The 13,455-nt window shown below is 38.7% G+C and overlaps 1 protein-coding gene across 1 annotated transcript in view; it reads right to left on the bottom strand.

The window, feature by feature from the left end:
- ufl1 (UFM1-specific ligase 1) overlaps positions 1-13,455 on the bottom strand; it is a 57,772-nt gene that overhangs the window by 20,252 nt on the left and 24,065 nt on the right. Inside the window, exons 7-11 of the mRNA XM_060820925.1 lie at positions 13,124-13,182; positions 10,033-10,179; positions 7,181-7,356; positions 4,720-4,899; positions 2,881-3,004 (exon numbers count right to left, since the gene is read on the bottom strand). Of these exons, the coding sequence (XP_060676908.1) occupies positions 2,881-3,004; positions 4,720-4,899; positions 7,181-7,356; positions 10,033-10,179; positions 13,124-13,182 (686 nt within the window). The remainder of the gene's footprint in view (positions 1-2,880; positions 3,005-4,719; positions 4,900-7,180; positions 7,357-10,032; positions 10,180-13,123; positions 13,183-13,455) is intronic.

Below are 13,455 nucleotides of genomic sequence, written 5' to 3' on the forward strand. Positions count from 1 at the left end.
AAACAATGTAGCTGCGAAAACAAAACTTGTATTAGTATTGTAGGAAGTGTCTCAGCACACAGAGATGGATGCTGGACCAAGTGAGAGAAAATTCTGAGTAGTGAACAAAAAAACTCATGAAAGCTGGAGTTCCAAGAACATATGAGAGAGAGAGAGAGATTTTGGGACGGTAAACCAACAGTACACCATCCAAATGGTGAAGCCAAGGGAGCAGGATTTCAAGTAAATGGCCAAATTTTGGAGCTTTAAGCCTGCACTTGTTGGTAACCTGGATTAGTTTTCCACATGTGGCAAGAAATGGGGATGGAATACAAACCAAAAAATAGGTGCAGGAATAGGCTATTCCGCCCTTTGAGCCTGGACCACCATTCAATATGATCATGCAATTTTAGTATCCCACTTTTTCTTCATACTCCTTGATTCCTTTAGCCACAAGGGCCACACCCAGCTCCTCCTTAATATATCTAACAAACTGGCCCCAACAGCTTTCTAAAGGAAGAGAATTCCACAGGTTCACAACTGTGATTGAAGAAATTCTTCCTCATCTCAATCCTGAGTAGCTTAGCCCTTGTTCTTAGATTGTGAATCCTAGTTCTGGACTTCCCCAAAATTGGGAACATTCTTCTTGCATCTAGCCTGTCCAGTTCCATCTGGATTCTAGATGCTTCAAGAGATCCCCCCTCATTCTTCTAAATTCCAGTGAGTACAAGCCCAGTTGCTCCAGTCCTTCTTCATGTGTCACCTCCTGCCATCCCAGGAATCAGTCTGGTGAACCTTTTCTGGACTCCCTCAACAGCAAGAATGTCCTTCCTAAGACTAGGAGTCCAAAACTGCATGCAATATTCAAGGTGTGGCCTCATTAACGCCCTGTATAACTGCTACAAGACATCCTTACTCCTATACGCAAATCCTCTTGCTATGAAGGCCAGCATGCCATTACTTTCCTCACTGCCTGCTGCACCTGCTCGCCAACCTCCAGTGATTGTTCTACCATAACACCCAGGGAAACGGGATGTTAGAGGGATGATTATGTATATAGATAAGGAAGTTTCTGTGGAAGGAGAATGGGGCAATGAAAGAAAAAGGAGAACAAGGGCAAGACACATAGAATCTGAAATTAGCAAGGGGAGGAGTCACTCAGGATGACAGAAGCAGCAAGAAGCATGGAGGATAGCTCAGGGTGCATTGGAGGTAGAAAGTATACAGCAAGGCGCAGTACTCCAATGGGAAGGTGGTGCCAAGGGAGTAAGAAAAGGCCAAACAAGTTGGAAATTGAAAAACGACATCTGCCTGAGAATGCCAAGCAACAGAAGATCAGTGTGTGTTGGGAACCATGTGTCCATTGCTTGCACTATATTTTACTGAGATAAAAACTGAAAGCGTGCAAACTATGTAATGCTAAAGTTATGCCATAACTACTGATGTAGCAGTAAAGATTCGCAAATGAATGGTATTGAATTTAATTAAATAATTAAAATTTAAAGAAAATTAGGGAGCTGAATATCATTAAAGATAGCAAACCACCCTTTCATCAGGTGAACTCTATGAGTTTAATTAATTGATAACTTTGAATGATGAGTGTTTCAGCCCATTCTTCCTAAACTGCATTCCAGATTATGCCAGCACCCCCAATTTGGGAAAACCCAGAAGCTTCTGTCTGGGGATGGATATGTGACAATGTAACAGAGGATCATGTTGGCTCAGTTACAAAGAAGCCTTCTTCTGAGATCTGGAGTAAGGTACAAGGGGCCTGATTTTGCTCTTTCAGGATCTGTGACAATTTGTTTTAATTCATTCATGGGATGAGGCCGTTACCAGCCAGGCCAGCATTTATTGCTCAGAGGGCAGCTAAGAGTCAACCACATTGCTGTGGGTCCGGAGGCACATGTAGGCCAGACCAGGTAAGGATGGCAGTTTCCTGCCCTAAAGGATATTATTCATTAATTAAATGACCCCAGCATGTTTTGAACTGTAATTCTTTTTGTATGGCAAATTGCTAAAAATTGTGAGCTTATGAAAGCACATCAAGGAAAGCAAAATTGAACAATTTCCATTGACAAGTGCAAATTAGAGTTTCAAAATCATTTGAAATTTTACATTTGTGAAACCTATAACAAAAAGAAGTTGGAGGAATTAGATATTACGCAGATAACAGGTAATTTTCAGAAGCTGACATGCAGGAGCTTGGAGCATCCAGGCAGCATCAGGAGGTGGAGAAGTCGACATTTCAGGTTTAACCCTTCTTACGTTAACTTTTCCACCTCCTGATGCTGCCTGGCTTGCTGTGTTCTTCCAGCCTCCTGCCTGTCAACCTTAGATTCCAGTATCTGCAGGTTTTTTTTTGTCTCTGAGCAAATTTTCAGAGGCAGACAGCGAGATGCTTTTCATGTGAAGCTATCATCAGGAAAGAGCTCAATTCTAACAGTGACTGGTAGATTGAAGTTTAGCTGTGCATCTGCCTCTTACCTGAAGTTGCTCTGGCATTCAAATATAAATAGCAGTGAGCAGAGTTAGCTTAGTTATTATTCTGGCAGCAATATAAATGGGTTATTAGGCTAACATGAAACTAAGAATGCCTAATGATGGTGAGGGAAGTCTAAAGGGAGAAACTGTACCATTCATTGGCGCTGGAGCATCTCACTTTAAAAACAGTACAGAAGTAACTAGCTTTTGCTTTGTTTCCAGATTTTTAAAATTACAGACAAGCCACAAGATAACAAGATAAAAAGAGTTGTGAAAAATACCAAATTTAAGATTTGCAAATTTAAAAGAAACAAACTGAATGTTTTGAAATTGATCTGAATGTTGAAAGCTGCTAAAGAGATTGAGTAAAAATACACATACAGCAGCCCAGTTGCGAACTGTAATTTATAAACACACCCAAAGCTTTCTTCTTCCGGTCCTCTCGCTTGTCCTTTTTAACACAAATCATGCTTTCTGCTATAATAGCAGCCTGCTTCAGGTCCTCCTCGGTTAAAACATGGGCATGGTTGTTCTTTATTTCCTAGAAAAAAAAAGGCAAACTGTAAACACGTGAACGTGAACACAGCACAAACAAAACATCAAAACTAGATTGTAAGAAGGTTTACACAAAGAAGGTACAAACACAGTTAAAAAAAATAAACTTTATGCAATAAGGTAGTAAAAGTATGGTTTAATTCCACCAGATATTCAAATCACCTGAAAGACCTAGGTCCAAACCATAGTCCGACATCACAATTCACACCCTGAACATCATAAATTCCCATTTTCCCCGAGGGGCATTGGGGAAGAGTTAGATTGGGTTTGTGCACGTGTTTTAAAGAGGCAGCTGGCCATTAAAATTATCAGCAGTCTCCACTAGTGGGGTGTTTTGGCATTCCTATAGCATGAAAATTCGAGTGTGCACACTAGATTTGCTAAAAACAGGTCTCAACCTTGCAGATTCACCTATTCTTTGTATAGGTGAAATACCCTCACGAGCATGATCCGAGTACATTGGTGATTGGGCGAAGGGGGTTCACAAGGGAAGGACAGAGAGCGAGACAGAGAAATTGATACATTGGTGAAATGGGCAGACAAATAGCAGATTACATTTAATGCAGAAAAGTGTGAAGTGAAGTGATAGTCATTATAACATTAGGGCATACTTAATAAATACAGAAGCAGAGGTACCTATTTTCACAAGTCACTAAACAGGGCACAGCTTAAGAGTACTAAGGACAGAGTACAAAAGAAAAATGCTACATTAAGTTCATACAGGACATTGGTTTGGCCTTACCTGGGGTATAGTGTCCAGTATTACTTGAGTAAAGATGTGAAAGGCATGACAGTGAAAAGACTCTGAGAATGGCTCCAATAATGAGGAATTACAATTATTTAGATAGGTTGGAGAAGTTTTTCTTGAAGAGACAGTTGAGAAGAAATTTAATATAGGCATTCAAAATCACGAGGTGTCTAGACAGAGGGGGAAAAAAGTTCCTATTGGTGGAAGGATCAAGAACGAGATGGCAGGGAATTTAAGCAATTGGCAAAAGAATCAATGTCGACATAAAGAAAAACATTTTCATATCACAATTAATGAGGATTTGGAATGTGGTGCTTGAGAATGTGCTAGAGACACGTTGAATGACGACAAATAAGGGGAAATTGTATTGTTAACTGAAAGGAAGAACATGTACGGTTATATAGATAAGATAGGCAAGTGGCACGAGGTAAAATGCTCCTACAGAGACCTGTTGTGAACAATGGGCACCTTCAGTGCTGTAACAATTCTGTGACGGCAGTCAGTGAAATTCCCACAGTCACAATCCAGAATAAATTATTTGGCACTGTGGCAGGATAATCTCGAATGTATAAGTTTAGGTAGTCTCTGGTACTAATCAGCTTTAACCTGCTTTTATTTAAGGCCTTTATTGCAGCAAACTTCCGGAAGTGCTTCATCGAGTAAAACGGATGTTAAACAGGAAAAGAATTAGGATGCTTGAACAACTGTGTAAAAATTTAGATTTGAGGAGTCTTTTAAAGACGCAGAAGAATATAGAAGTGAGAAATCTGGGTTTTGGGAGGAAACTTCATAAAATATCAAGGTAGCTTAAAGACTGCCACCAAATAGGAAATATAAGAAGGTCAAAAATAACAATTATTTTTAATGGAATCACAATGATATCAATCTTTAGCACTGTAGACCTGTCTCTATTGCTTCATGCTAAGATATGATGTGATTAAGTGTTTCTTTACCTTTTCAGCCTTGTGCTGCATCATCTGCTCAAACAAAGTTGCACAGCTGCTAATGAATTGCTCACTGACCACGATAGTGTCCCCAAAAATCCTGCAAGCTGAATGTTTTTGCATTGTCCTCATCACTTGCTGAAGCAAAATGGATGCATCTTCCTCAGAAAATGAACTGGGTAGTAATGGCTATATACAAAACAAAGAAGAATTACTCAAAACATGTTTAAAGGACTTAATGGATATCAAAATGTATACTTTTCCCCCCTTTGTTGCATACACATTTATCTGATTTGCAAATACCTAACATTAGAACTGGGCACATTTTCTTACAGCAATTACACTGTTAAGAAAAAAAGACCATCACTTACTCCTGTTGAGTTCATAGGGATAAAATACTCTCTAAATAGGTCATGAAGCAATGGTTTACTGGGAATTGGTAAGAGAGATTGGTGATTGGAAAGTAACAATAATGATTAAATAGTCATAAAAACAGTTCATTATATAATCATAATGGCATATTGCTGAGAAAAGAACCATGGTGTCAAAAGATCTTTCTGCACCCACCAGGACAGATGCAAGAATATTTGGATCAGCACTTGGAAGAGTAAATGACATTCAAGGCCATGACCCACGTGCAGGCAAGTGGTCCTGTGTATGAATTTCCACCAAGTCTAGGTGAGCCTCATTACAAGCCCGACTGATAGACTTAAATTAATGGTTACTGTAGTTTACACTCCTAACATTCACCTATACCGGTGTTTTTGTTTTTGTCGCTGTTTACCTACTATTTACTTATCTATGCTGCTTAACTATATGATCTGCCTGTAGTGCTTGCAAGGCAAAGCTTGTGAACAGTACTAGCAGGATTTTTCAGTAAATGGTAAACAGAGTCGCCAATATAAGATATAATTCTACGTTCTGGGGTCCTTTTTTGAATGGGGTCAGTATTCTGTCGTTAAGGAACAGCAAAAGCAACACGCTATTTGGTATGATTCGCCAGGCGTTGGGATATATAACCTACCTACCTTGCATTACACCAGCACTGAAATTTACATACCAGATCACTCATTCATGTAGTATGCAAAAAGTATTTTTGGCTCTTCAGGAGCCTCCTGTTCATGGAAAAAAATATTTTTGTTATTACTGTAAGGTAGTAGTGTGATACAGCTAGTTTTAGCTATTACTCAAATTATTAGAACCCTTTGCCCTTACCAAGGTAATTGGAGATCGACTGGGCATTTTTCAATGTCGAAATTGGAGAGCGCCTATTTGCTTACCTCACCAACTTGATGCCAATATAGGGTCCTACAGGGTTCAAGCTGTCTGAAAGGATTATGGCTACTCTAATCAGATCAATGCTTGCTCTATATTGCACAAATTCATGAATGAGTCTCAGACAAATACTCCATTTCTGCACTACCATGCAACAATTTATAAACCATGACAGTTCCACTCATTTTCTAAACTCTGCAGCTGAATTGAATTGAATTTATTGTCATGTGTAAAAAGGCACAGTGAAAAGCTTTGTCTTGCGAGCAATACAGGCAGATCACATATTAAGTAGCATAGATAAGTAAATAATAGGTAAACAGCGGCAAAAACAAAAACACAGTTACAGGCGAATGTTAAGAGTTTGAGAGTCCATTCAGTATTCTAACAACAGTACGGTAGAAACTGTTGGAAACTGGCTGGTGCGTGTGTCCAGGCCTCTGCACCTTCTCCTCGACAGTAGAGGTTGTAGAAAAACATTGCCAGGGTGGGATGGATCTTTGAGAAGGCTGGCAGCCTTTCTTTGACAGCTGGTCTGATATATGGATCCTATAGATGGGAGGTTGGGCTTCATGATTGTCTGGGCCAAGTTCACCAATCTCTGCAACCATTTCCAATCTTGAAATGGTACAGTTGCCATACCAGGTAGTGATACATCCAGAACGAATGCTCTTGATAGCGCACCAGTTGAATCATGTTTTTAGTTATAATTTTTAAATACACTCCTATTGGACACTTAACACTCAAAAATCACCGCGTAACTAAATTGCAAATAAAATTACCTTTACTGAACAAGGGCTCTTCTGGTGTGTACTAGGAATATTAACTCCATTACTTTACTTTCTTGTAACACAAACACAACAGGGATATGTTTAGAAAATGCTGTACATAAATGAGCACAAACTCAATGTTGGTACACGCATCATGGTGGTAGCACGAATTTAGGGAATTGCTGAGTGCTCCAGTTGGATTTTAAAATCAGATAACAAGCAAATGTCTCATCAATGCTTAACAAAATATTTGGCATGTACTGACAATTATTTTCCCCAGAAGGAATTTGTTGATGAATAGTCAAAAAGCTTAATACATTATATATTTCCATCCCTGGTTTTCTTTTTGTCTCATGAACTTTGTTTCTTCACTGTACAACTAAAAACTTGAAAGCATGCTTATTGGGAGTGTGTTAGGAAAACAATACCTGTATATCCACCCATGTGCCCGATCTGAGAGCCTCCTCTACTGAAGCTTCTACCTGATCAACAATAATACGCCCGACGCAGACGGCCTTCAAGTTGGTAATCGATGCGGTCCTGTATCGCTTCTTTACATAATTCACAGGGTCAGGGATTCCCAGTCTGCATAAAGTATCAAATTCTAGAACAGAACAAAGAACAATTCCCTTTAAGTATTAGTGCTCTATCCTAAAGCTATCTCCCCTCCCAGAGTTATGAATTACGCCTCATAGTTCACATTTTGTTATATGAACAGGGTTAAGTCACTGTATCATCCTAACACTTTAACTGATGGCTCCACATATATGTGGCCAAGTAATCTTAACTCAAGTACATCAAACTCAGAATTCCTGAAACACAAATGTCAATGAAACACACCAGGTTACATAAGAATTCAAGGGGAAAATGAGGACTGCAGATGCTGGAGATCAGAATCAAAACGTGTGGTGCTGGAAAAGCACAACAGGTCAGGCAGCATCCGAGGGACAGAATCGTCGATGCTTTGGTCATGAGCTCTTCATCAGAAACGCTCCTCGGATGCTGCCTGATCTGCTGCGCTTTTCCAGTGCCACAGTTTTTGAATACATAAGAATTTAACATCAGCATGAGCAGGAATTAACAATAGATTAGATCCAAAAGCTCCAATACATTAAATGATAAATATGATTTTATTTGTCTAGGTTCTGCATCTTGACGTGCTGTGTCGTAGAATGAATACAAACTCAACAAGATTTCATCTAGTTAATTGTGTCTTCATTCTATAATATGGAATAATTGCTTTGTACTTCTTTTGCCAACAATAAAATGAAAAGTGATATAAAATCAAATGCTACAAAATGAAATCCTGAAGGATTGCAATTGCTTTCTCATCAATAGCAGTTCAATGTTCATTTCAGCTCATTTCAATGGGAATAGAAATAAAATGAAAGGCAGTCTAAGTAACCAGAGGAAAAAAAGACATTTTTAAAAGAATCAAAATTTAACAAGTATAATCATACAGCAGGAAATTTCTCCAAGCTGTTCCCATTTTGTGGTCAAAACGTAGCATACATAGGGTTTTCACTAAACTTCTAAAGATGTTGTGGGTAGACCTCCATAGATACATCAGTCTACAAAAACCATGGTGGATTGGATTTGAGGAAGCAGAAGACTAGTTATTCATGCGGGTTTCCTCGCCTCTAATCTGCTCTTGTAACTGGAATTCCAAAGCTAGTCCAGATCAGGTCCTGGTCAATGGTGAAATCCAAGATGTGGATAGTGAAGGAATCATTGATTGTTAATGCCATTGAATGTTAATGGAGTGACGGCTACATTTTCTCTTGTTCGAGATGCCAATTCACTATCAGTTGCGTGCCACAAACATTACCTGCCACTAATCAGTCCAAGCCTGAAGAAGGGCTCTGAGGAAGAGTCTCACTGGAGTCAAAATGTTAACTTTGTTTCTCTCTCCACAGATGCTGCCAGACCTGCTGCAATTTCTTTGTTTTAATTTCAGATTTAATTAAGATTAGATAGAACCCATAACTTCCTATACTTGGACATGGAAGGCTTCAGTACTGTAGTCATTGCAAATGGTGCTGAACATTATGCAATCATCAGTGAAACCCCCACTTCTGACCTAAGTGTGGAGAAAAGATCATTGATGAAGCAGTTGAAGATAGTTGGGTCTTAGACACTACCTCGAGGAACCCTTGTAGAGATATCCTTCAGGCTGAGATGGCCGACTTCCAACAACCAATACCATCTCCCTTTGTGCTCGGCATAACTACAACCAAAGAGTTTTCTCTTTCATTCCTATTGACTAAGGTTTTGCTAGGTCTACTTGATTCCATACTCAGTCAAACACTGCCTTGATGACAAGAGCAGAGAAAACTGGTATCAGGACAGGCAGCTCAACCAAAGGAAAAAAGAATCACACCTATTGTCTTTTAACATTCTACAGTTGTATAGCTCAGTGATTAATTCTGGTGCATTATTTAAAACTGACAACAAAGCATTTTGCAAAGATCTCACTACACTCTGGCTCGATCATCGGTCTTCCACACCAACATACAAGACAACCACATTGGAACATCAGAGCATCTTGTGTAATCTCATTTTTGTATTTAAACAGACCTAAATGAAAAACAAAGACTAAAAATTCTGAGAAGAATGTTGATTGGTTTGTTTTGTGATGCTTGCTTGTGCTAAAATAAAAAGCACTCGACTCTTTAGTTTTCTGTTGGTTACCCATTCTCTTTAGGGACATCCCTTTTTTATACGGGGTGCAAGCCCTCTGATTATATAGACCATGTATAAAGTTCAGAAAAGAAAGAGACCAGTGAAAGCAGTCAAATATTGTTACTATAAACTAATAGCATTATGTTTTAGATTTTCTGACTAGAATTAAGTGTTCAATTACTTTGCAGTTCTAACAAATAAAAAAGCAATATGACATGCCAAAGTTTTAATTTAAAACAAAAACTAGATAAAAGAATCAAGGCAAACATAAATAGTTCTATTTTTCCAGCAAAATTGTTGCAACTTCTTAACCAAAAACTGCTTAGGAATAGACATTGGAGAAACCACTGGCTTGGTAACTCTGTCTGAGCCAAAGTGATACTGCACCTTATTCTTGGCAGAATTATAATTGATTTCATACAAACATGTTATGTGTGTTCCAACTTCTGTTGCATATCTGCACCAGTCTGAGCACTGGGCAATCGGAATCTACTGTACAAGTTGGTTCGAAAGTGCGTAGTTTTGCACATCATAACTTCAAGGTTTCAATTTCAACAATTACTGCTTTTAATTATTAAAAATACAGTGTTCAAGTTACCCAAATAGCCATTTTGTTTGAAAAACGAATCCACCCAGTTATTTTGCGTTCTCGAGTAGATGTCAGGAATATAAACAGCTTTATCCTGTCTGCCACCAATCACAGCTCCATTCAAACGGCCATTTCTTATAAATTCTTCAAGAAAAGCTACAAAATAAACAATAATTCGTGTAGGTAGTGATTGATAAAATATTTGAGCTATTCTAGGATTTCAACATTAAAACTGAAAAACTTTATCAAAAAGTCTTTGTCAGCTGTGAAATAACATGATTCACCATTGACCTCAAAAGGAAGCTGCTCATGAAGACTGGGACAGGAGATTCCCCCTGATAGGTTTGAACCTGGCAGTGTGTCTAGGAGATCTCAGGCAGATGGGAACACGCCAGAGACTCCATCCAACAGGGCCAGTGGAAATTCCTGTTGAAGGTCAGTACCAGGCAGATCTATCTTCTGCCCTTTCCTGCAGCCCTGCCACCACTTCCTTTCGATGTCAAGAGTAATGTTTTTGCTCTGGTCACCATTCTGTCAGGGGCTAGAATGTTAAAGAGAATGGCTGCTCCAGCATTGTCATTTCTGAGAACAAAAGGAACATGATGCATCATTAAAAGGTTGCCCAATGGTTCCATTGAGAAAAGTCCAAGGGCAATGAATGTCCAGAATAACTCCATAAACACAGTGCAAATTATTTAATGTTGGCGATTCTTGTCTGAAAACTGGGTACAGAGCGTCAAGAAAAAAATTGCTTTCGCATTAGGACGCCTAATTTACATAAATCAAAATCATAATAAAATCAAACAGTAAACCTCTTGGTTGGAATCTCACACACTTTGATCTAAAGCAATGAACAGGTGTAGGATTAAAAAAGATGTCAGTATCCCATAATCTGCAGTTGGTAAACATCAGTGCACTAGGTACTCAGCATCATATCCCTGGGCTTGCTGAACTTGATAAAATGTATAAAACAATATAAAAATTTCAAAAATTACAGAACAGGGAATAGATCAGATTAGAGTAGATTACTTCGGCCCAATAAGTCCACACCAACCCACCGAAGCGCAACCCACCCATTCCCCTACATTTACCCCTTCACCTAACACTACTGGCAATTTAACATGGCCAATTCACCTAACCTGCACATCTTTGGAATGTGGGAGGAAACTGGAGCACCCGGAGGAAACTCACGCAGACATGGGGAGAATGTGCAAACTCCACACAGTCAGTCGCCTGAGACAGGAATTGAACCCAGGTCTCTGGCACTGTGACAATGAGAGAGAAAGTAGGGAACAACGTCCTGGAAGTAACTAGTGCTGAAAGGTTGGTGAGAATGTGGAGTTGAGACCATAATCAGATCAGCCCTGATTTTACTGAACCACAAGCAGGTTTGAGGGACCAAAACAGCGTTCCCTGGTATTAATTTGTACGTTTTTATGTACAGCTGTGTTTCTGGAAGGTGATAACTCCCTCTAATGGGAAAACAAGGTACTGCAGAATTTCAATTGATTGGTCTATGGCATAAAAACCTTTCCTGTTCTCTTCAATATACCAAAATTAAGAATTTACTGAAATAAGATTACATTTTTGTGTAAGATTATCATATCTAATAACATAGGATAAGATAACAAAGTGCTCCCAAGAGTCTCAATCAGAAATACATGAATGCTGACTATATGAGGTGAGTTTTAAAGGGGGCATTAGAGAAAAGGTAAGTGAAGGGTATTTCAAAGGGAATTCTGAGGTAATGGACTTAAGCCGTTGAAGGCACTGAGCTAAGGGTAAGGTAAAGTTTAAAGGAACTATGCAAAGACAAGAGTCAATTGAATAAAGAATTTTTCAAGGACAGAGGCTTTAAGGAGATCATGAGCAATGGAGTGACAAACCATGAAGGAAGAGGGAAAATGAAAGGCTGAAGCTGGAAAATTCTGAAACTGGAGCCAAATAGTAAGGTGGAGCATTAATCCTTGAGGGAGGTTGATTGATTGTGGAGAATGTAGAGTTGGAAAATAAGGAAGAGAAGTTAACAAGGGATTTAAACATACAAAACAGAATTTTAACTTGGGATAAATGGTAGCTGGTGCAGCTAATGAATACAAGACAATGGGGTGAACAGAATGGTGGATAAGGGGTCATCTAGGAAACCCCCAGTGTTCAAATAGACTGCAAATGTAGGAAATATCCAGTAATGAGGGTAGCATTTAGGGAGAAAAGAGAACTGATGTTTTTGATTGATGATCCGTCATTAGGAGAGGGGGCGAGAGGGACACATAGACAGACAGAGAGAGAGACTGACAGGGTATGAGTGGGTTGGTGAGAGAAAAAGAGAGAGCAAGAATGAGTGAGTGAATAAGTAGAAGGGGGAAAGATAGGGTCTAGGACAACTCTCATGGATTTGGCATCAAAATCTAAGTGAGGATGCTCTAGGACTGGATAGACAAAAGTGAAACCAAATGTGGGAGGTCCTAAAGAGTTGGATATTCGAGGAGAGGTGATAAAGGAGAATGGTACAGTAGAGATTACAGAGAGAGGTCATAAAGTTGAGGTGCTTTTTTTTTAAGAAGTGAGGTTGATAAATTTAGCTTTGAGAAAAAGGGTGGCAACACAGTAATTGGAGAGAGAAACATCTACAAGCTTCAAGGATTTAGTTTCAGAAGTATCTCTGTGTAATAAAAGAATAATTTCTTGTTGGTATCACCTATGTTCGATGCCAAATCCAAAATCAGGTTTGTGTGAAGTACTCATCCTGAGACATTGTTAAAAATTTTCTCAGATTCAAGTGATCTATAATTTATTACAGTCAAACCAGAGAAACTGAACAAATAATAAAACAAAAATATAGCCCCTACTTTGTTTAGGCAATAAAACATAGAACAAGTAGTGTTTCTCATCATGTGACGTGGTTTGACCAGACAATAAAATGATTCTACAAGGACTTTTTTTTTGTAAGATCATACTTCAGTGCAATGTTCTCAACTGAATAGTATCACCAGCCCTCCTGCTTTAAAGGTTATGCGACAAAAATAAATTGTACCTACTTAACTGTATTTCAACACTAAATCTCATTATCAAGAACAGAGTAGTTCCGTTGCAAACTTACAGTACAGAAGATGTTCTTGAAATTTATATTGAGTTATCAAAGAGTTTATTGGTGTTGGCCTGTTGACAAAGAACATTAAAAACCCATTTTAAAATTGACTATATTTCAAGTACAGAACTCAAACATAGTTGCCGCTCTGATTCATTTTTAACGAGTTCATCGCTAAAAACTCAGGATTAATGAACTACTGTGCTTTTCCAAACCAAAACACTTATACCCAAATTTACAGAAATCAGTCCATTTATTGATTAAATAATTGTAAAAGTAATAGAAAAAGGTTATACCAAAACAGCCTTGAAGCAACACTTCACTAAGTACTCTTCTGAATTTCA

Source organism: Hemiscyllium ocellatum, chromosome 3 (genome assembly GCF_020745735.1).
Source record: "Hemiscyllium ocellatum isolate sHemOce1 chromosome 3, sHemOce1.pat.X.cur, whole genome shotgun sequence".
Classification (NCBI taxonomy): domain Eukaryota; kingdom Metazoa; phylum Chordata; class Chondrichthyes; order Orectolobiformes; family Hemiscylliidae; genus Hemiscyllium; species Hemiscyllium ocellatum.